General features: G+C 37.2%; 1 protein-coding gene across 8 annotated transcripts in view; it reads left to right on the top strand.

Moving 5' to 3' along the window:
• PACRG (parkin coregulated) overlaps window positions 1–23,327 on the top strand; it is a 253,752-nt gene that overhangs the window by 143,433 nt on the left and 86,992 nt on the right. For 3 of the 8 annotated variants that reach the window (XM_074818627.1, XM_074818630.1, XM_074818626.1), the window contains 2 exons: window positions 7,846–7,995; window positions 8,602–8,640. In XM_074818627.1, the coding sequence (XP_074674728.1) occupies window positions 7,846–7,995; window positions 8,602–8,640 (189 nt within the window). Of the gene's footprint in view, window positions 1–7,845; window positions 7,996–8,601; window positions 8,646–21,844; window positions 21,980–23,327 lie in introns of those variants that run through there. The other 5 variants (XM_074818633.1, XM_074818628.1, XM_074818632.1 and 2 more) reach the window with 3 other exon arrangements.

Raw genomic sequence — 23,327 nt, 5'->3', positions numbered from 1 at the left:
TGAACCTCTTGCTAGCAGTTGTTCTAAGCACATTTATATTTATATTTCTCCTCATATATTTTCACTGTATTTGAGTATTTAGTAGTCATTAAATACTTTCTTATTTCACAGAATGCTGAAATATTTTTATGAAATAAATATGGTTTTCTGGGCTGTAGTCCTTTTTTTTTTTTCTGTAAATCATGTAAATTGATTTCTGTCATCTACAGAAAGTAACCTTGAATGGAATTGTTATCTTCCTCCTGACTGACTGTTGCTCTTGAGAACCAGTTCTGGTTGTTAAGATCACGGACTGAAAAATAACTCTAAACAAACTAGTTTTTAAAGACTTAAAATGCTTTTAAAGACTTAAAATGCTTTTAAAGAAAGCAAAGGTCTTATTTTACAAAAAAAAGTTGTCTTGATTCTTAAATACCAAAGCATTTCTCCCCTGCAGGCTCCCATCAACCAGTACAAGTGATTGTAATTAGAAGGCTTATGTTAGATTCTACCACTCAAAACTGGTCATTTCAGGTAGTTTCAAATAGTATAGAAACTAGATTCATTTTTACTCCTCTTTATTCCTGTCTATGAGGAGAAAATGTATTTCTCATTCAATAGGGATAAAGCTCATCCATGTTTGGAAAGTTAAATCTGCAATTAACATCTCTCACTTTTGAAGTTGGAGTTAGAACTGTTCTCTCCTGAGTTTATTAATTTATTAATATTTAACATTTATTAGTACTGAATTTCATTTGCCATTTTATCACCCAGTCATTCTGTACTGTAAAGTCCTTCTGCAGTTCTTCAGAGTAAGCCCTTATCTTTGGCACCTGGAGTAACTTGGTATCATCAGAAAACTTTGTTATCATTAGTAAACATCTCTTCCAAATCACTTATGAATCTACTGAAAAACATGAACTTCAGCTCAGATTCCTGCAAGGCTCTAATAGTGATACTCCTCCTCTGTGGCCATTTATTGTAGCCCTCATTTCCTATCTCTAAACAATTATTTATTTATTTATATGGAAACCATGGCAGTTAAGTGTTTCAAAAGCCTTCAGTGAGGGACCTTACCTTTCAGTAAGAAAGAAAACCATGTTAGAATGAATCATAGAATGGTCTGGGTTGGAAGGGACCTTAAAGATCACCTAGTTCCAACACCCTTGACATGGGCAGGGACACCTTCCACTAGACCAGGTTGCTCAAAGCCCCATCCAACCTGGCCTTGAACACTTCCAGGGAGGGGGCAGCCACCGCTTCTCTGGACAACCTGTTGCAGTGTCTCACTGCCCTCACAGTGAAGAATTTCTTCCTAATGTCTAATCTAAATCTGTCCCCTTTCAGTTTAAAACTGTTACCCCTCATCCTATCACTACAGTCCCTGATAAAGTGTCTCTCCCCATCTTTCCTGTAGGCCCCCTTTAGGTACTGGAAGGCTACAATGAGGTCTCCCCAGAGCCTTCTCTTCTCCAGGCTGAACAACGCCAACTCTCTCAGCCTGTCCTTATCGGGGAGGTGCTCCAGCCCCCCTGATCATCTTCATGGCCTCCTCTGGACCTGCTTGAGCAGGTCCATGTCCTGCTTATGTTTGGGCCCCCAGAGCTGGACACAGGACTCCAAGTGGGGTCTCACGAGAGCAGAGGGGGAGAATCCCCTCCCTCAACCTGCTGGTCACACTTCTCTTGATGCAGCCCAGGATGCGATTGACTTTCTGGGCTGCAAACACACATTGCTGACTGATAGTTAGTTTTCCACCCACTAATACCCCCAAGTCCTTCTCTGCAGGGCTGTTCTCAATCCAGTCATCGTCCAGCCTGTATATGTGCTTGGGACTGCCCTGACCTGTGTGCAGGACCTTGCACTTTGCCTTGTTGAACTTTATGAGGTTCTCATGGGCCCACCTCTCCAGCCTGTCAAGGTCCCTCTGGATGGCATCCCTTCCTTCCAGTGTGACAACTGCACCACACAGCTTGGGGTCATCGACAAACTTGCTGAGGGTGCACTCGATCCCACTTCCCATGTTGCCAACAAAGATGTTAAACAGCACCGGCCCCTACACCAACCCCTGAGGAACGCCACTCATCACTGCTGTCCACTTGGAAATCGATCCGTTGACCACAACTCTTTGAGTGTGACCATCCAGCCAATTCCTTATCCACTGAGTGGTCCATCCATCCAATCCATGTCATGCAGGACAGTGTCAAATGCTTTGCACAAGTCCAGGTAGTTGCTCTTTCCTTATCCACCAGTGCTGTAACCCTGTCATAGAAGGCCACCAAATTCATCAGGCTTAGTGAAGCCATGTCAGCTGTCACCAATAACCTCCTTATTTTCCCTGTGCCCCAGCATATTTTCCAGGAGGATCCACTCCAGGATCTTGCTGGGCACAGATGTGAGACAGACTGGCTTTTCTTGTCCACTTTCTTCTTCTTCAAGGACCTACAATACACTTAGAACACTATATTAATTTCTACAGTACAGATGCCAGTATTACCAGTCTTTGGTTCCCCAGATCTTTCCTGAAATCTTTTTAAAAAATGGTATCATGTTTCATTGATAACAACGCTGTTTTCATTGAGAGGGTGTGTACTCACAGTTTAGTAGCTTGAGGCAGCACAGGGGAGGGAATGTACATCTACAAATAGATGGAAACTCTGTAAACTGTCATAGTCACTGAGAAGGTTTTTGGGACTCTGTTCTCAGTGTATTCTTTATACTAGTTAATTAAACAAGGCCTGCAAATGTTAATAGAATTCAAGTTTTATAGGTGCTGATCTAGTAAAAAACTACAATTACGAGCACAACTAAAACTGAAAAAAAGCTACTGGCCTTCTCCTCCATATGATCATGTTTCTTGCAAGTATCAATGATTCAGTTATGGATCTTGGCCTTTTCTGTGCCTTAGGCTTTGATTTTATAGGGCAAAGACTGTGATGACAAAATTGGCCTATGATTTTCTTGCCTTGCCCCTTATTCCTCCTTCCCATCACCTCACTGCAACACATCACTTCTTCAGTTGTACTGGAAGAAATATCTGTACATCTGTATTGTAAATTGGATCTTACTTGACTTTAAAGTAGTACAGAACACAAGGTTGTTATTCTGGTTTTTATTCACTCTTGATTGAAACACTGTGTTTTATAACAGCCTTCATTACTGTTCTGTAAAATTAACATAATACTTCCATTATATCAGTTCAGGTAGTTAAGTATAATGCATTTTGAAAGTTGTGGACAAAATTCTCTGTAAAAGAAGTATGTATCACTTTACTCAATTGCATTTTGAGAACACTTCATGTTAGCTGTTCTTTAAACCTGACTGTGAATTTAGGAAAAGAAGCCCTTGGTCAACAAGATTAAGTAGATCACAACAATTGAAGCATCTCTATCCTGAGTGCTTGTCGTCCTGCAGGAGACCTGCTCTATGTATCTTGTTCTTCTTCAGGGAAAAAAGGGAGGAGATATGAATGCAAATTAAATTGGTCATCATCTTTGGTTGTGAGACCTAAATAGAAAATGGAAACTGTCAGTGCATTTCAAAACATAGATTCACAGGTGTATTTGAAAAAGCGGTAAAAGGGATTGAATGTAATTAAAGGCCAGTTCAAGTTAAAGATAATTAAAATATCAATATACCTTTAAATAGAACTACCAAAATCTAAAATTTACTGTTTAGAGAAGAGATGGAAGTTTGGGGAATCTAATCTGATTCTTCAAAGTTTAGGCTATCAATGTGCTATCTGGAGAAGGACATTCTGATTTGATCTCTTCTGTGAAAATACATTGTGTCATGGAAAAGATCCACTGTATACTGGGAGGAATTCTGTCATGTTTCCTGACTTCTAAAAGTTATCAGTCCCAAAGATAAGAGCTGTGGCTGCTATTATAGACAACATCTGAGATAGGATTTTCCAAACTGCCACATAAAACCAAAAAATACCAACTTACATAGTTTCTAGATCTTTTTCTTTGAGATGTTGGAACTCTTGCTCAAGGAAAAGACTTGAATATTTTAAAATAATAATTTCTATTGCCTCATAGGTAAGCTGCTTCTATCTAAAGGAATAAGCAAACAAGTGGCATGTACCAAGAAAAGTCTCTGCTCTTAAATGAAGTTATCAAAAGAAAATTCTAAATTTACATCAATTGCCAGTAAAATTTAATGAGGCTGTGAATGAATTGCCATTGTATATCAGCTCATTGCTAACAAGCTTTAATAACCAGCACATTTTAAAATTCTTTTTTTAAGAAAGTTATGGTGAACTTCAGAAAATACTTGTTTGGAAAAACTGTAGCAGTACAAAATAAAATGTGTTTGAAGTAAGTACTTCATTATATACTTGCACTGAACAATTATTTAAACTAGAGGGTCTCCTGGAAAAGTGTGTATTCTAATCACATGCAAAATTGTCAAGGTTATATCCCATTAAAGGAGAAAACATCAGAACTACCAAGCAACAGAGTCAATTTATTGGGTTGGGGTTTTTTTCAGAGTTGCTTCTTAAGAGAAATGTACAGTGATAGCGTGTAGACTAGCCCCCTAGGGAGTGGAAAGGTATCTTTAACTGAAAAGCAATCCGGCCATTCACTTTGCTGTTATTGTGAATTTCCGTGTCTTACAGCAAACTTCTAGGTCAAGAGTCAACGGCATAGCATGCTTTCAGATTGGGATACTTTGGATATTATGCATATTTCCTTCTTTAGGAATATATAGCTGTACTGTACTAAGAGTTTTAAATGGTCTGCTTTATTGCTGCGTAAGGATGATAGTACTTCCTTCCATTTCTGTTAACTTCTGGATATCACTGACTTTTTTAAAATGTTGAAATGTACTTATTTCATATACTGCATTAAAATTTTCTTCCTTTGATTCATGTGGGAGAATGGTCTGCAGTGGTGGTAGTACACAGAAAATAATTACCAGATTTTTAAAAGATAAACATATGTTTGAAATTGACGTATCCTTGGGGCAGAGACTGTCTCTAATTAAATGTTTATGCAGTGCCTAATATAATCAAGCCAGGATCTGGTAGACTGCTATGCATGCCACAGTCCAAATATTTAATAATAATAACAACAGTTCGGCAGTCAATTTGATCTTACTTTTGATATTTACAAGTGTTTTCCTAACACACACAGCAGTCTTCTGCAATTTGAAGGGCTTCAGGCTCAAATTCTGCAGTCTGTTTGATTCTACCATATCCATCACTTTAGCACTCAAAATCTTGATCCAAATTCTGTCTTTTGTTTTATGTGTCAAATGGAGGACAGGATGCCCCTGTTTTGAGGGAGGTGGGACAAGTATCCAGCTGATTTTGTAGCATACAAGTGCCAGTATTACTGTTTAAAGTTCCAGCAAGCACCCCAGCAGCACAACTCAGATGTAAGGTCACTTGCATGACAGGTTCTGTGATGAGCTGTTGTTTGAAAACATTCTTCTGGATTCAGTATGTGTTCAGTTCACTGCATTCATTGGAACACCTTCTCAGTCATGAGGCATAATTCACACTCTTGGCTTTATTAAGGAATTAATCTTTACCAGGACAGTCTTAGCTTCAAACCAGGGTTGTCTTTGCACAAGACAGAACTCTGAAAACAGGAAAATGTGAAAACCTTTAGGAGCCATCACCTGCAGAAAAAAGTTCTTCCCAGGGGTGGTTGAACAGACATTTCCACTTACATGATACCCTCTGCATACCCAAAAATAAGGTCTCATCCTCTGGGACAGCTTCTCCAGTCCGAAGAACTATTCCTGGAAGTGGGTACAATTTGCTGGTTAAGGATTAAGAAGCTGTGATTTCTGTCATTGATTAATTTTTATGTCCTTTAATTGTTAGTATTTGTATGAATTATTAATTTTATTCATTTTATTCATTTTTGTATGAATTCATTCATACAAATTAATACAAATATTCATTCATGTTTGTGTGAATAAATAATAAGTTTTGTGCTGAAAATCACAAGTATTAACAATAATTTCCCTATTACTTTGGTTAGCTACTATTTCTGTGTATGACAATTTAGTCATTAGTAAACCTATATGTTGGAACACTAGATCTTGCTCTTCCAGTGAATCCTTTAAGAAAATGAAAAATGCCTGTTCCTCTGTAAGAGAATATTTTCCTGCCTGGGATTTGGACCTAGTCTTTAAAATTGTGTCTGAGGGTCTCTCTTTGCTAAAGCAGCCTTGGAACATCTACCCATGAAAGCATAATTTCTAATAGTCAACCTCTTTGCTGGAACTTAGTGTGAGCATACTACATTGATGGATTTTCTGTCCACACATTAATATGCTCAGAGACAATATGAAATTAGATGTAGCCTGATGAGTACAATGGGGACTGGCAAATAAGAAGTATGGAATTCAGTCTGTATTTTCATATAACAACACTTCTTTTACTTGGAATCACCCTATGATGCACTACAGTACCTTTAAAACTTGGGCTCCCTAACTGTTGCTTAAGGGTAGTTTTAGTATGCTGTTCATAAGCATGCAAGAGGCATGAAGGGAGGTTGCTTACTAGTTGGTTTTCAAGAGTTGTCTCTACACATTCACACAACCAATCTGCCTTGCTCTGGAGCTCTAGCTCTGATTTTTAACACTCAACAGGCATGCAATAAGAAGCAGAATCAGGTGGGTCACAGTGCATTTGCTTAAAGAGATGGAAAACCCGACATTGCTCCTATGTGAGAATACTACTTCATTCCCTATGAAACAGCATTCCTGTGCACTGACAAAACTTAGTGCCAGAAATACTGAATCCTATTACTTCAGTGTGAAGAGGCAGTTCTTGAAGTTGTTAGTAACTCCTCTTTAAATTTCAGTGTGTTCTTTACTATAAGTTTTTCCAAGTGCTTATACTTACGTTATATTGTGTTGAATCATATATTTATATACTTCTGTGGTTATGAAACACATAGCATTGGATATGAGCTTATCTTTTACAGTTTTTGCTTTCCCAGTGCAATGATGTAAATGTCTATGTAAGTGGGCAGAACACTGAAGAATTAGACCAATATATAATAACGTACCAAATTTGACAATTGCTTCCAGCTGCATAATTTCAGAGGAGGTTTTATAACTAGAGGAATTTTGCAAGAAAGAAAAAATATATATATTTCAAGCATGACTCATTTTTAATTACAAAAGAGAATGCAAAGCATTTGCTTTTAGTAAAATTAAAACAGAAGAGAAACAAAAGGTATTTATGAAATGTCCTAGTGTCATAAAATTAGAAGCATGACACTGAAAGCTAAGAGAAAAATCTAAGTAGAAAAGACAAAATCTTTTTTCTTTTTTCCTAGAATGTTTGTCTTTTAAAAAAAGCCTACAAGGTTTTTTTGTGGGTTTTTTTTCAATAAACATTTGTTTCATTGTACTGATTCTCAGAATAGTAGGAATTGTTAGCTGAATGAATAAAATTATCGTGAAATAAATGAGTACAAACACACAAACACTAATTGTTGTACTAGAATGTATCTGTTGTCAACCTTTGCAGGTTGTCTTGCAGTTGTACAATTCCATTGGCCCCAAATGGTACTTACTGAACATTTATTTTTTATTTGTTTGGACCATGCCAGTATTACACAGGCAGCATGAGGGAATAATGATCTGCATTCTTTGGGTTACTGAAGAGTCAGCACAAATTGTGGGAACAAATAACAATCAGACAAGGCAGTGTTTTATAACATCAGGACTGCAATCCATCTTTGGGATCTTTCAAAGCTGGGCTAATAAAGGCCCACTTACAATCCCCAGCAGAGTACAGTTTAATTAAATTTGTCCATTAGAGGACTCCTCCCCCTCCCTCTACATTTTAGAAATTAATTCTGCTTTCTGCCTGTTGTTCTTTCTACATCACAGATGCACTGAGCCTTCGTAACCGGCAGGTCATCTGCATCACGCTGAAAGTCCTCCAGCACCTGGTGGTGTCAGCTGACATGGTGGGGGAGGCCTTGGTGCCCTATTATCGACAAATCCTCCCAGTCCTAAACATCTTTAAGAATATGAATGGTGAGTTTTCCTGACAGACACTGTGTCTTTGAACTCCTAATGTAAAAAGGGGCTTGAGGCAGGGTTAATTAACAATGTAGTTAACATTTATTACTGTATATAAACTCAAATCCATTTGGAGCTCTAAATAATGTAAAACCCCCCCTTACTATTCCCTAAGGATGCACTGAAATTAACAATTTCATTTATTACTCCTTGCACGTACAGTTTATTTAACACAGTACAGAAGCACTGAAGCAGTTCTATAATCTTCCAATAATTAAATTGTAAAGTTTTGTAACAGTCTTTTGAATACATTAATAAATTGCAAAGGTTTTTTCCACCCTCCAATACATTAGTTCAGTCCAGCCTTTTTATTCCATTCTGTGCTCTTCACAAGCAATTCACTGCTACAAACAGGCTTAGGAAAGAATAAAAGTAAAAGTAGCAATCAAACTAATTAATTTGAGGGTCAGGAGAGCTCCTTGTTGTAGAAGAATTTCAAGTTACATAATGTCCAGCAAAACAGTGAGGTTTGAACTTATTACTGCTCACTTAGCAGGTTTTATTATAGAAAAATTTAGAACTAATTTGTATCTACAGTTGAGTATGTTGTTTTCTTTGTAGTGCAAACCTCTATTGCCAAGTTTCAGTATTTAATAACTGGTACTGTGAGTACTGTATACTGTGAATGCATTTACACCCCAGTCACCAGCTGAAATCAAATAATGTCTCTTGCTTTTGCCAAACTAATCCTTAAATTAGTTTTTAATTAGTAAATCTAACTGTACTTATCTGTTAGTTATCTACCGAGTTACTGACTTTAAAGTTTATGTTATTGACATGCAGCCATATAGATCAAAAGAATTTAATTCTTCACAATCTTGTAAAAGACGTTTTTCATGAAATTCATGGCATTTTAATAGTTATCTACAGGACTGCTTCCTATTATACTTTCTGTTTGCATTATACAGATTGAAAAATGCCGTCCAAAGACTAACTTGGAGACTCAAATAAGATTTAGGGTTTAGATCCATTTAAATACATACATCTGAGACTCTGTTTTACTTAGTGAGAAACTTGCAGTAACATATGGAATTCCAGAAATGTAACGTAGTTCAGATGACAAATGTGGCTTTCTAGAAGTTGTGGGATGAAAGGTTATGAATAAAATCCGTAGGCTGAACTTAAGTAATTTCAGTAAGGCTCCTTATGAATTAGAAGATTCTCCCTTAACATATCCAATTTCAGTATCTGGCACAAAACAAGACTTTAAAAAGGACTCTCATTGATTAATGAATATATAATACATTCTTTTTTCCAAATTTCAGCCTGAAGTAGCCCATAAATTCTCTTGACTAGGCTTTTCTGCAGTGATTTCAAACGAATAATAGGAAAATCTCATGTGTAACCAGGTACATAGCTTAACAAGGCATTAAACTAATTCTAAATATATCCTAAGTTTTGATTGTATTGTGAGCAAAATAAAACATTTTCAGCATATTTGCAGGACATCTGTGGTATGTGAATTTCTGCCTATATCAAATTACACTAAATCTTGATGTTTGGCATTTAAGAACTAAAAAACAAAAAAAATTTAAAAGTAATAGTTTGAAATTAATACATTTTATTAAAGCATTACTTCTTTAGGAATAAAGGTTTTGAACGTTCAGCATTACAGCAATGAAATGAATACCATTTGCAAGGCCTAGCGTATGAAACTGTTCAACTTATTTAGTATTTGCATGAGGGTGATAGGGAAAGATTCTTCCTCTGTCTTCCCCTGCCTCAGAAAGCTTATATTTGTTTTCTTCTTCACTGATGGTTGACAGAAAATGTATGCTTCCTTCCTTCTCCTTTCTATCTATCTCCCATATGCTTAATACGCAACTGAGGTGCAGGTCTTTGCTCCGAGTAATAAGGAAGGTGTAGAGACTGATCCAGGCTATTTTCTCCACTGCTTGTTCATATAGGTGAAAGATAAGGTGAGTGGAGTGTACACTCTTTTTCCTTCTTTTATGTATAGTTTGAGAAAGGAGGAACTGTGGTACATCTTCCAGGAGTTGTGTGAAATGGAGTCCCCATCCCTGGAGGTGTTTAAGGGTAGGGTTGACATAGCACTTAGGGATATGGTGTAGTTGGGAACTGTCAGTGCTAGGTTAACGGTTGGACTAGATGATCTTCAAGGTCCTTTCCAACCTAGATGATTCTGTGATTCTGTGAAATGCAGTCTATTAAGTCTGACTCTGTGGAAGTTTGTCCAGAAGTAAGGTAGCTGGAAGGAGCCATGTTTTAGCTGTTGCCACCTCGATAGATCAGTATCTATCTGCTGAAAGGAACTCTTTCCCAGATTCAACATTGTGAATACCACTCACACTAAACAAGCTTATAGTCAAGACAACATTTGAAAAAAAGAAGTATTAATAAGACATTAAGGTCAACTTACCTTAGGGTCAAGTTACTGATGCCCAGTTCAGAACAAACCAAACTTCATGCAATGTGTATGATGTGACGCTCTGGAACTCCTAACCCCAAATTCTTTGGATACTAAAAGTTTACATGGGTTCAGTGGAGGCTCAAAAATGTCATAAAAAAGAATCTATTGTTTGTTTAGTAACACACATGGGTCACCTCTGACTCATGGCATTCCTAAAGCATGACATGGTGGAAGCTGAGAAGGTATTAGGTGAAGTAGCATAAATGCTTGTCCTACCTTCACATTGCCTAGTCATCTCCTTTTGAGAGACATACTTCTGGACTAGATGGGCATTTGCGAATATCTAAAACATTCATCCTTATGTTCTTCCTACACTAGTCTCTAGCAGACTTGCAGAAAATGCTCAATTCCCACTGAGTTTAAAAATGTTCTGGAATATAGGTTCCTCAGAAATTTTATTCATACTACTCTGATTTGTCTGAATCATGATTCACCTCACAATATTGGACAGATTTATAAATAAAACAGTAAAAAACTTGGATTAGTAAGATCTTAAGGTTAGGATATTAGAAACAGGTATTTAATAAAACAAATATAGAATGTAGTCTTAGCTTCAGCTGTCACATGCTTATCTCTTGAGTTGTTCTTCAGAAAACAAAACTGGTGAATTGTTGTTCAGAGTTCTCAGTGTTACCTGACCTCAGAATATAACAATAGTTTGAGAAGCTCTCAGTTCTGTCCCACTTAAGTCTAAACATTTCTTTCCAAATTCCCATCTGCTTCCCAACACTGAAGCTACAGTTTCACAGTCAGCAACAGTGTTGTTTAGTTGCCATTGCCTTCAAGGGGCATTCTGTGATAAAGAAGGAGGTAGCCTTGATGACTTTCCCTGTAGGCAGCTATTTAGTGCAACTGACTGTGAATCCCACTAGAGATTTTTACTGGATTAGCCAGGGAGGCTCTGAACCATGTAAATCCTCTTTTCTGGGATCTGATGTCTTTGGTGCTTAAAGATATCTCCTTGCTCCTGCTCAGTCTGCTGGCAAACTGCTTCTTAACCAGTCTCAAGTGTTCCTTTATGTGGAGTTATTAATACATTATTTTTAATTATATATTGATTACTCACATAAATACAGTTTCTCATATGTTCCTTTGCTTTTCCATTGTACTTTTGACATTTCCACTCTTTTCTACTTCCATGTGTTACCTCCAAATCACCCTGTCATTATTTTGTAAACATAGCCCTTTTTCTAAGTTATCAGGTTCTGATACTGATGTCTTTTCCTATCTTATGATGTCTCCCAAACATGCTTGTCTTTAGAAATGAGCATCTTCATAATGATTATGTTGTCTTGATAACTGTATAATACCAGCAAAAATGGTAAAGAACTACTGACCTTTTAGAACAGAAGATAATCTAGGTATCTAATTTTAAAATTTTAGCACCCATAATAGAAATCTTTATTAAAAGATTTTTGGCCAGTACTTCACAAAGTGTCTATCGACTTCTTCTGCATAACGTCTTTTAGCAAAGTACATTTTTCTTTTAGTTTCATATAGCAAAGAAATAATTTTGATTTTGTCTCCTGAATTCTCTGTAATTTTATGGCAGTCTGTGAGAATGCACAGTATAAATGGAATTGCTGTTAACCAACAATTTAAGGTATGCCAAATATATTTTGTCATTAGAGTTTGTGGACCACAAAATAGACATAGTTCAGGTAAGTGATTGCCAGGCAAATGTTCTGTAATTTGGATCTCTGGAATTACAGAAATGGAGAAGAAGGTCTACTGGTTGGATATGGGAAAATTCTGCCATTTTCTATCCATTTGTATTTTTTATTTACAGGTGACTTTACTATTGGTAATTTTTGTAAATTTAAAAAAAAAAAAATAGGAGAGTATGGATGAAAAATAAATTCAAAGTTTCAATTATTGAAAACATCTGAAACATGATCACCCATCTAAATCATAAGATGCATGTAAAAATAAATCAATACACCCTAAATTGCAAACAACAGGGGAAAGATCCAAGCCTCCTAAGAAGTCTGTCTGAAAGCCAGAGGAGAGAGCTCAATGAACTTCTGAAGAGTCTCGGTAGTGAACAAGAGCCTTTTTGGTGCCCAAAGCATATTTGGTGTGTCTGAATTTGTGCCCTCTCTGATGCTTAAGGCCCTGACTTAAGCTTAAGGCCCTGACTTAAGGACCTGCTTAAGGACCTGACTGCTAGACGCAGGAGGAAACATGGTAACAAGTGATGAGGAAAAGGCTGAGGTGCTTAATGCCTTCTTTGCCTCAGTCTTTAATAGCAAGACTAGCTGTATTGAGGGAATCCAGCCTCCTCAGCCAGAAGACAGAGACTGGGAGAATGACACCCCCTGCATTCCAGGAGGAGATAGTCAGTGACCTACTGCATCACATAGACACACACAAGTCTATGGGACCGGATGGGATACACCCGAGGGTGCTGAAGGAGCTGGCTGGGGTGCTCGCCAAGCCGCTTTCCATCATTTACCAGCAGTCCTGGCTGACCAGGGAGGTCCCGACAGATTGGAAATTGGCCAATGTGATGCCCATCTATAAGAAGGGTCGGAAGGATGATCCGGGAAATTACAGGCCTGTCAGCTTGACTTCGGTGCCCGGGAAGCTGATGGAGCAGCTCATCCTGAGTACCATCACACAACACATGTGGGACAAACAGATGATCAGGCCCAGTCAGCATGGGTTTATGAAAGGCAGGTCCTGCTTAACTAACCTGATCTCCTTCTCGACAGGGCGACCTGCTTATTGGATGAGGGAAAGGCTGTGGATGTTGTCTACCTTGACTTTACTAAGGCCTTTGACACCGTTTCCCACAGCATACTCCTCAAGAAACTGGCTGCTCGCGGCTTGGATGGGCACATGCTTTGCTGGGTAAAAAACTGGCTGGATGGCCGGGCCCAAAGAGTTGTGGTGAACGGAGTTAAATCCAGCTGGTGGCCAGTCGTGAGTGGTGTCCCCCGGGGCTCGGTTTTGGGGCCACTCCTGTTTAACATCTTTATTGATGATCTAGACGAGGGGATCGAGTGCACCCTCAGTAAGTTTGCAGATGACACCAAGCTGGGTGGGAGTGTTGATCTGCTCGAGGGTAAGGAGGCTCTGCAGAGAGATCTGGACAGGCTGGAGCGATGGGCTAAGGCCAACTGTATGAGCTTCAATAAGGCCAAATGCCGGGGGCTGCACTTTGGCCACAACAACCCCCAGCAGCGCTACAGGCTTGGGGAGGTGTGGCTGGAGAGCTGCCAGTCAGAGAGGGACCTGGGGGTGTTGATTGACAGCCGGCTGAACATGAGCCAGCAGTGTGCCCAGGTGGCCAAGGCCAGTGGTATCCTGGCTTGTATCAGCAATAGCGTGGCCAGCAGGGACAGGGAAGTGATCTTACCCCTGTACTTGGCACTGGTGAGGCCGCACCTCAATTACTGTGTTCAGTTTTGGGCCCCTCACTACAAAAAGGACATTGAATTACTCGAGCGTGTCCAGAGAAGGGCAACGAAGCTGGTGAAGGGTCTGGAGCACAGGTCTTATGAGGAGCGGCTGAGGGAACTGGGGTTGTTTAGTCTGGAGAAGAGGAGGCTGAGGGGAGACCTCATCACCCTCTACAACTACCTGAAAGGAGGTTGCAGAGAACTGGGGATGAGCCTCTTGAACCAAGTAACAAGTGATAGAACAAGAGGGAATGGCCTCAAGTTGCACCAGGGAAGGTTTAGACTGGATATTAGGAAGCATTTCTTTACAGAACGGGTTGTTAGGCGTTGGAATGGGCTGCCCAGGGAGGTGGTGGAGTCCCCACCCCTGGAGGTATTTAAGAGTCGCGTTGACATAGCGCTGAGGGATATGGTGTAGTTGGGAACTGTCAGTGTTAGGTTAATGGTTGGACTAGATGATCTTCAGGGTCTTTTTCAACCTAGACAATTCTGTGATTCTGTGATTCTGTGACTTGCAGTAGACATTTCTTTTCACTTGGGTTCCCAAGTGCTCTGTTGCAGAGCATTAAGACATAAAATAACAAAGTTCTGTTGCTGGTGATGCTACCACTAGTGTCTTTTTATTGGTGGAGACAGTGAGAGCATCCTCACCAACTGGCTGTGGTGTGCTCTGAAAAAGGTTTGAAGCTTTCTGTTGAAACTGTTGGCCAGAGTCATAAGGCTGGCAGGAGAGCAAGAGAAGGAAACATGAATTCATCCCAGTGACTGGGGAATACTCCTGAGATGTAGGAGCTGTTTGTCTAATCTCTGCAGGCTGAGAGGGGACTAGCAGTCTGTAAGCAAGCTCCCCAATTTATGGACTATTATGCAAATGTGCTACTATATCATCTAAGAAACAAAAAAAGTCACAATAATGCTTACCAAGTCTATTATGAACCCTGTAATGCCACTGTAGTTTTCATTTAAATGTGTAAGTTAAATGTACTCTTATGAAATTCATTTCAATCTTGTGAAGAGGGAAAGAAAATTATATATATAGACTCAAATGGAAATATTCTTTTTTTGCATCACAAAACCTTTTCTTTTTGGGTGTCTTATTTTCTAAGCTGTTTGTTATAAATCTGTGAGTTATCTGAGGTAAATATAATTTAAGAACAAATAGAATAAGTTTGTTCTTTTATGAAAGCAGAGAGAAGATAAAAATAAAAGGAAAAAAAAAGGGAGTCCTCAGAGCCTGAAATATGCTATTAGGGTGTATGTACAACAGAATACTGTCTGAAACAGGAACCTGTTTATTAAAAAGATGAGACAGTTATGAACAGCAAATTTCTCTTGTTTAATTTACCTGACTGGTAAATGAAAATTTCATTGATTTAGTTTAACAACTATTTTATGCTGTCAAATCCAAGCAGTCTTAACAGCTGTACTACATCAATTCATGTACACAAAAATATTTTCATGTCATAAATTTATATTATTCAGTAGTGATCAAGAGCAGCTTTGCAGGTAAAATAATATAGAATAGATTAAACCAAAATATTATTAGTATTTACATGCCTCAGACAGAGAAGTATGGGATGGCACTGCACTGTGGAAGGTACCTCTCCAGCATGATAATTTCATCTGTGACTTGTTTAAGTTACTGTAAGGCAAACAATAGTAACAGGGCAGACTGAAGCCTAAGTTTCTTTTGGCTGCAATAAAAATGCTTTGACAATATCAGTAGCTTAAAGCTAACATAAACTTCTGACAGTCTCTACCTATCTAGTCAATCCTTTAAAATAAAATTTTAGAGATATGACTGAGAATACCTGATGTAGCTGGGTCGTAGCATTCAATGAAGTGTGAAGCCACAAGGCAGAATTATACTGCATGCTTTACAGCACCTGAACTTCACTTGGGAAAAAACATTCTCTTGTCTGAAAGGTACTTCACGTACTTTGGAGAAGTCTATTTTACAAAATACAATAGTACTACATAGATTCTAAAGGAAGAAGCAGAACTTAAGTGTTTAATTGCAGAAGCAAGAGACAGTGCCTGCAGGTAAAAGTGTTCCCTGTATTGGCATTGGGAGTATTTTCAGAACTGCTTGTGTATTCCAGAGGCAGCGATGCTCCTCAGAGTGGTTCACAGTTATTAGTAAGAAGGAGCAATTATCCTTTAATGTGATTGAATATGCTCTAAAGAAAATCTCTTGCTCAGAACATTCCAACTGTTTGCTCCTTCCACTGGGAAATCCAAAAGTGCTTTCACAAAGAATGTCAATCCTGTTCTAAAATACTTTACAGTTTGCCAACTCTGTGTTCAGAAATGATGTTTCAGATTTTAAAAAAATGGATGGTTTGAACATCAACTTTTACAAAGTAATGTATTTGAGGTTCTCTTCCTTTCTCCTCTGAACTTTGAGATTTCAGATTATTCTCGGGGAACTTTTCTCAGGGTTGCCCTTCTACTAAGGAGATTAGATGCTTTATCTTCTCCCTTTTTTTTTTTTTTTTTAAACAGAAAATGGAGATTTGCACAGAATTAATTGATTCATGGTTGATATTTGGATAAAAAAACACCTAATGCAATGAGGTTATTGATAAAATAAGGGATGATAGTATACTAGTCGTATCAGAGCACTAACATAAACTGTGTACTAAATCCAGTTTTCAAATTGTTTTTATGCTTCATTATGACATTTATTCTCCATATTCCTATGCATATTTTTCAAGCTTTTTCATTATTTCCAAGCTTTCTTTGAATTCCTTTTTCTGAAATCAGTTATGATTTCTGAAATTTAAAACCAAAGATTCTAAAATGACTTTAAGGATACACACTTCAATGAAATAAGACCACCATGACAACACAAATCTGAGTGAACAATTTAGTTTTGGTACATTTTCTTCTTTTTGACATACACCTTCAGCACAAGAGGATTCAGAATGTTGTGATTCATCAACATTTAATGAGAAATATTGTGGTTTTCCCAAAATGGGGTCTCCTGTGCCAGTAAATCACCTTTTTAAGCAGATAAGGATAAACTGATTGCACTCAAAAAAGTTATACTAGTGAGAAGCAAAATATATTTTTGTCATTCCCAAGTATAACTAATGATATTATTTCAACATGATTCCCATGAATTATAGTTCTAAGAATATTTATTTAACAAGTAAATGTGAATGGTTCTAAGAACATCAAAACATTTTTCTTCTATGACATCAACTGATGGTCTTTTAAAAGGTATTTTTCAAAAATGTCTTTTTTTTGGTCAAAAATCTCATCTTGAAAGCAAAATAATGTTTTGTGTAATAGTTGAATATGAACTAGCAGGAAACTGATCCTCAACAGTTAATAGTCGTTTTCACACATATTTTGTTGCACACTGGCCAATCCTGCCTTGTTTCAATGGCCGTTTTTCCATATGGATTTACAAAAAAACCACTGGAACTCTGAAATATGGAAATTAGAAGTTAGCAAGACCCACCTGTATCAGAGCATTTGTTGCTTTAGTATCTTTAATACAAAGCATGTGATTTTAAGTTGATGATATAGTAAACTTTTAACGTATAATCAAAATCCTGTCAGGTGCTTTATAACACATTTAGAGAATTATCACATTTAGATCATAATTGCTGGGTAATTTCTAATTACTATCTCGTTTCTTAGCTGAAAATACAACATCAGTCTGTGTAAAATAAAACTGACTCAGCAGTGATTAAATTGATGTTATTAACACTTAGCACTTACTTTTAATGTGTTAATAGCCTAATTAATTCAGCATCTTGAATGCTTGATAAAAGAAAAATGAAAAGCTTCTCATGTCAGAGGGTGTACATTGCATCCAATATTTTCTTTTTCTTTTTTCAGTTTTTAATTTTTTTAGTATGTTGACCCAAGGAAAGGAGGGTTGTCTATTGGATGACACACAGAGGTGAGAGTTAGGACTTCTGAATTCACAGGAAATTCATGGACAAGTAAAATAGTAGAAACATCAAATTCTTTGTGTGCTTCAGTGTAAACATCTGTAAAATGGGTATAGCCTCAAAGGGCTTGTAGGCCTCAATCAACATTTTGTTTGTCAGTTAATCAGAAGTTTCACAAAGTTCAAGGTGTGTGGGTATGTATGTAAGTAAAACATAATTTTCATAAAGTTAAGAGTTCATATAATGCTTTGCTTTAATACTTTTGTGGGATTTGTGTTCCTATGGGAAATAATTACCTTTGGAAATCCCATGTTTGAGGAAGATTTTGACATTCAGGACTGGACTTATGCAGAATCACAATAGTATCTCTAAGTCTGCCTATTCTGCATACCTGTCAATATTGGTAGGTAAGTATCTGGTCTCCAAATGACACAAGGAGGTGCTTAAGTTGCCTGAGAAGCCCATTTCGTGGGCATGCTTTGAGCAAATCTAATGCCTAGCTGCAACATTAAAACACAGCAGGCATAGTCATTTTAATTTATTTGGATTGCAGCTTTATTTCTGGCTTGTTTGATGTTGGGTTGACCAAGAAACTCAACAGCATCCTGGCTTGTATCAGAAATAGTGTGGCCAGCAGGACTAGGGAAGTGATCGTTCCCCCTGTACTTGGCACTGGTGAGGCCACACCTCAAATACTGAGTTCAGTTTTGAACCCCTCACTACAAGAAAGACATTGATATGCTGAAGTGTGTTCAAAGAAGGACAATGAAGCTGGTGAAGAGTCTAGAGAGCACAAGTCTTATGAGGAATGACTGAGGGAACTGCGGCTGTTTAGTCTGGAGAAAAGAAGGCTGAGGGGAGACTTTATCGCTCTCTACAACTACCGGAAGTTGTAGCAAGGTGGGTGTTGGTCTCATCTCCCAAGTAACAAGTGATAGGACAAGAGGACATGGCCTCAAGTTGTGCCAGGAGAGGTTTAGATTGGATATTAGGAAGAATTTCTTCACTGAAAGGGTTGTCAAGCATTGGAACAGGCTGCCCAGGGAAGTGGTTGAGTGACCATCCCTGGAGGTGTTTAAAAGGCCTGTAGATGTGGTGCTTTGAGACATGGTTTAGTGGTGGACCTGGCAGTGTTAGGTTAACAGTTGGACTAGATGATCTTAAAGATCTTTTCCAACCTAAACAATTCTATGGTTTTTTTGATTTTATGTTTTTCTTTTAAAAAATAAAATGCATGTACTGTTTTGCAAGCTGGAACTAGAACCCACATTTCTCAACCGCTGTTTGACTGCTAGGCACAGACTTTTACTTCATCTGTAATTTCTTCTTTGGGGAAGAGTTCTGAATTCTTTGCTGAACCTAAGCAAGCTACAGCATGAAGGATGGTGCACCCTGACATAGATTTATCTAGTAAAGTACTACCCACAGAATCAGCTAGTTCAGGACATGTCCCAGTTTGGTGGGATTACATTTCCATAGGTTCACAACTTCCCTGCTGCCCAGGTAGATCAGAACTGCACCTTCCATTCTGCAATTCTGATTAAAGCCCCCTAAGCCTTGGAGGAGTAGAATTTCAGACGTGCACCTGCACTTCTCATTTTCAATTAATTTGGTGTAGGCAGCTCCGTATGGACTTATTTGTCACCCTTCTGAGACTCCTGATTCAATTTGCCAAGAAGTGAGGTACCTACATTTCCTCTCTAGATGTTAAGGCTTTCTTCAGATCTGCCCCTTACAAGTAATCTAGATTGTTAAAAATCTGACTGCTACCCTTCCAGTTAGGAGTTATTCCTTTCTTCTTGCTAATTAATTTCTACATTTTTCACATAGTTGGTTTGTATATAGTGGGACTGAAAAGTGATTTCTTAAGTTGTACTGGCACTGCCTGCTTCATTTAGATCTGCTTTCAGAGTACATGTTAAATAACTCTGAGAAAATATTTGTTTTCTGCATAATTCTTTTTATGTATGTTTGCAAACAAATGTGCCTAAGTTTGAGGGGACATATGGTTTCGATTTGTCACATTTATTAAGATAGAATATTTTTTTATTTTAAATATACATCTGAAATATGTGTTCATTTAATAATTCTAAGTGGATTATGTTTGTTTATTGAAGATATTTTTAATTTAATTTATGCGCTCAGTTAGAATTTCTGTTCTGAGAAGACTATTTCTGTGAAAGTCAGTGTGAAGTTGCCAAAATCGCACAAATTGTCTCTGCACCTGGCTTTCTGTTTTTATATCAAATTAAAAAAAAAAAACAGGTAATGGCGAGACAGGAGCTTGAGAGGGAGAGGGAATTCCTTGTCTGGATGACAGTTTTCCTTGTGGCATCTCTCTCTTGCCCTCAAGGAAAACAGATTAAAGCCCCATGTAATGGAATTATATCAGTGGGAGCATAAATATTGCACTGTGATTAATCCACCAAATACTCAGGTGATTGAAGTGCTTCAGGTCCTTCAGTTATTATTCAGTTATATCATTTCATATCATTTCAAGATATTGCTTCAAATAGTTTCTGAAGAACACTCTAGGCAACAAAGTTGTTTTTGTAAGGCCCATAGCTTTGAACTATTGATTCTTTTTTCTATATTGCACATTCATCTTCCTCCTTTTTAGACACACCAACAAAAATATGTATTCTTGTTGTAATATCATCTGGCCATCCCAATGCTGATGCAATTAACACATGAAAATCTCAGTATCTTTGACAGGACTGTACTAGATGAGAAGTACCCTTTTGACTTTTCTTATTTGAGAATTAGATGGACTACATTAGACATTTATGATCAGAGCATTTGAATACTAGTGTCTGCATCTAATCCAGAAACTGTTTCAGCTAGGAGTCATATTTTTGAAAAAAAATCCAACAAAACAACCAACCCTAAAACACCTGTTTTTATATTAAGACTTTTCACTATACACCACATTAGGTTCCCTGTTATTTTTCTTTGAAAGCTAAATTAAGAATTCAGGAAGAGGTAAGAAATACCAAAGCTAATATTCCACTCTTGCTCTCTCACTTCGTTTTATGTATTATGGTACGGATTCTAATCAAGTGTTTACTTACTGTTTATAACATAACACAAATATTTTGTACAATTTTTCACAACCTTGAATGAACGTGTAACATTCCAATTTATTTTTACTGCATTGTGTTTTTCATTGCTGTGCTAATGCTATACATTTTTCTGACACAATTTCTGTATTCATTTTCTCTCTGAAGGATATATCTAAGTATCTTTTCATTATTTAAGAACTTTTGCTGCAATTTGTTGGCCAAGTGCTTATGAAATTGTATGTATCAGAACATATTTGGGAAAGATCACCTGGGGAGCCATTGGGAATAGTTTAAAATTTACTCTCTCCACAAAACAAGTATTCATTCAAGGGAAATGACACAGGGGAATTCAAGGGAAAAGCGACCACAGTGAGGACAATATGATACTAAACACTTTTCCTTATTTTAAAAGATATTAATGTCTCTTTAATAATTGCATAATGCTCATCTGTCTCCTTCCCTGACAAATTTGAAGTCTGGTAAAGCGGAATCTTACCAAAACTTTTGAAGGTGTCAGCTATACTGTTTTTTACAAAAAGTGTAGACTTTCTATTTAAAAAATAGTACAATGCAAACTGTTTCTGGTCTTGAGCTGAAAATGAAACAAAACAAATCATCATCTGGCACCAGAAGATATTTGTCTGCAGTGCCTGCTGCAGTTCTTCAAGTGTAATTTTGATGCTTCATGCTCTTATTCTCCAATGTAGCCTGAGTTATCACCCACATTAAATTCCCCTTTATACTCCTCATCCAGGACCTGCACTGATTTTCAAATAAACATTTTCTTTTTATACAGGTGAAACTTCAAATAACAAAATATTTGCTGTTCAGTTTTCCACTGAAAAATAAATGTTTTCTGTGGAAAAGTTTGGTAGAATTTTGACATCAAAACCTCCATAACAGAAATATTTTTCAAGTAATTCCATTTAAAAGTACTGGTTTTCATTACAACTAACACATGAGGATTTCTTACTAGATTGATGTTTCTGTCTTTTGAAGGTCTGGAAAGAGATCTTATTTGGAAGAAATCGCAGAATCACTTAACTTTTTGAAGAATTCGACACCTCATCATATGTGTATTTGTCTCAGTAATTTTCCATCAGCTACATTTATGCTGGCATTTCAAAACTCATGTAGTACTTTCATTTTCCTCTAGTTTGTACGTCTGCTTGGTTGCATTCATAAAACCTGTGCATTTTAGCTGTTTATTTATGTATTTATCTATCACAGTTGTTAAAAAGGTAGTTATAGAAGATCAGTGGTCCTCACATCACAGGACAGTTTTCTCTGGCCTTTATATTTATCACCTAGATCTAGTTTGAAATTTCCATGCCACATGACTGTAGTGTTAGGGTTTGTTATAAGAAATGGTAGTAACTGAGGAAATTCCTTATTCTTATGATTTTTAATTCTCATGATTCTAAATGGATTATCCAGATTGTTACTTTAACAAATGATCAAAGATCATGGGCTAAGTGAGCAATGATGAAAAACTTCTTTCTGGAATATTTGTTTCTGTTTTATCTTTGAAGCTATTAACATCCTTTTTTTTTTTTTTTTTTTTAAACATACAACTTCATGGAGAATTTATCAAGCCTGTTTTAAGGATTAGGGTGATTTTTATATGAAATTTTATTGTTAACTTTATGGTTGTGTTATGTGTCTTTTTTCCCCTTATGTTACATACTGCAACCAGTTTGAATGGTGATTGACTGAATGTTCTTACAAACAATAAAATCTTCTCTATACACAGTTTCTACCACAGAACAGAAAGAATGCCATCAGGTGCTAAATCATTAAATGGTTGCTATTTTATCCTGAAATACACAGAAATTCTTTTTGCCATTGCCTTATCATTTACTCTATTCCACTAAAACTCTTTATCCCAAATGACCTTGAGGGCAGCTTGGCAACTACTAAATCTGAAAAATTATGAGCATCCTTAATCACAAAAGTTCATTTATTTAATTTCTTCTCATGCACTGTATCAGATTTTTTGTGATATTTTATTTTTACACAGAATTGAACTTGAAAATGCCTGTAATATTTACCAGGGCACTTGCCAAGGGAAAAAAAATTCAACCACAGTAGTTCTCACAAACTCCAGTAGATGCTATATTTCATACTTCATCTTTATACCTGAAAAAAAAAATTATTTCAGTAAAACTTAATATGATATCAAAGGTTTCTTCAGGCCTATAGGAAACCAGACTGGCTTTAAAATGAAGCCTGATTATTAAGCTTGCTTGTTGAAAAGATGTCTAGGCTTATTTATCAGGCATGAAATTGTTCTAGGGATCAGACAAGAGAAAGTAGAAGAATACTGGAGGCAGAAATTAGATAAGAAAGCCTATGTTGTTCAGCAGCTGCCACAGCCCAACATTGTAGGATAACATTGTTTTAATACCAGGCAAAACAGACTTTGACTCTATCTACAAACTACTTCATAACTTCTAACTCAAAAAGACACAGTGAACAGAAA

Source organism: Strix aluco, chromosome 3 (genome assembly GCF_031877795.1).
Source record: "Strix aluco isolate bStrAlu1 chromosome 3, bStrAlu1.hap1, whole genome shotgun sequence".
In the NCBI taxonomy this organism is placed as follows: Eukaryota; Metazoa; Chordata; class Aves; order Strigiformes; family Strigidae; genus Strix; species Strix aluco.
The sequence above is the reverse complement of the archived record's forward strand: the minus strand, read 5'-3'. Positions and strand labels throughout refer to the sequence as shown.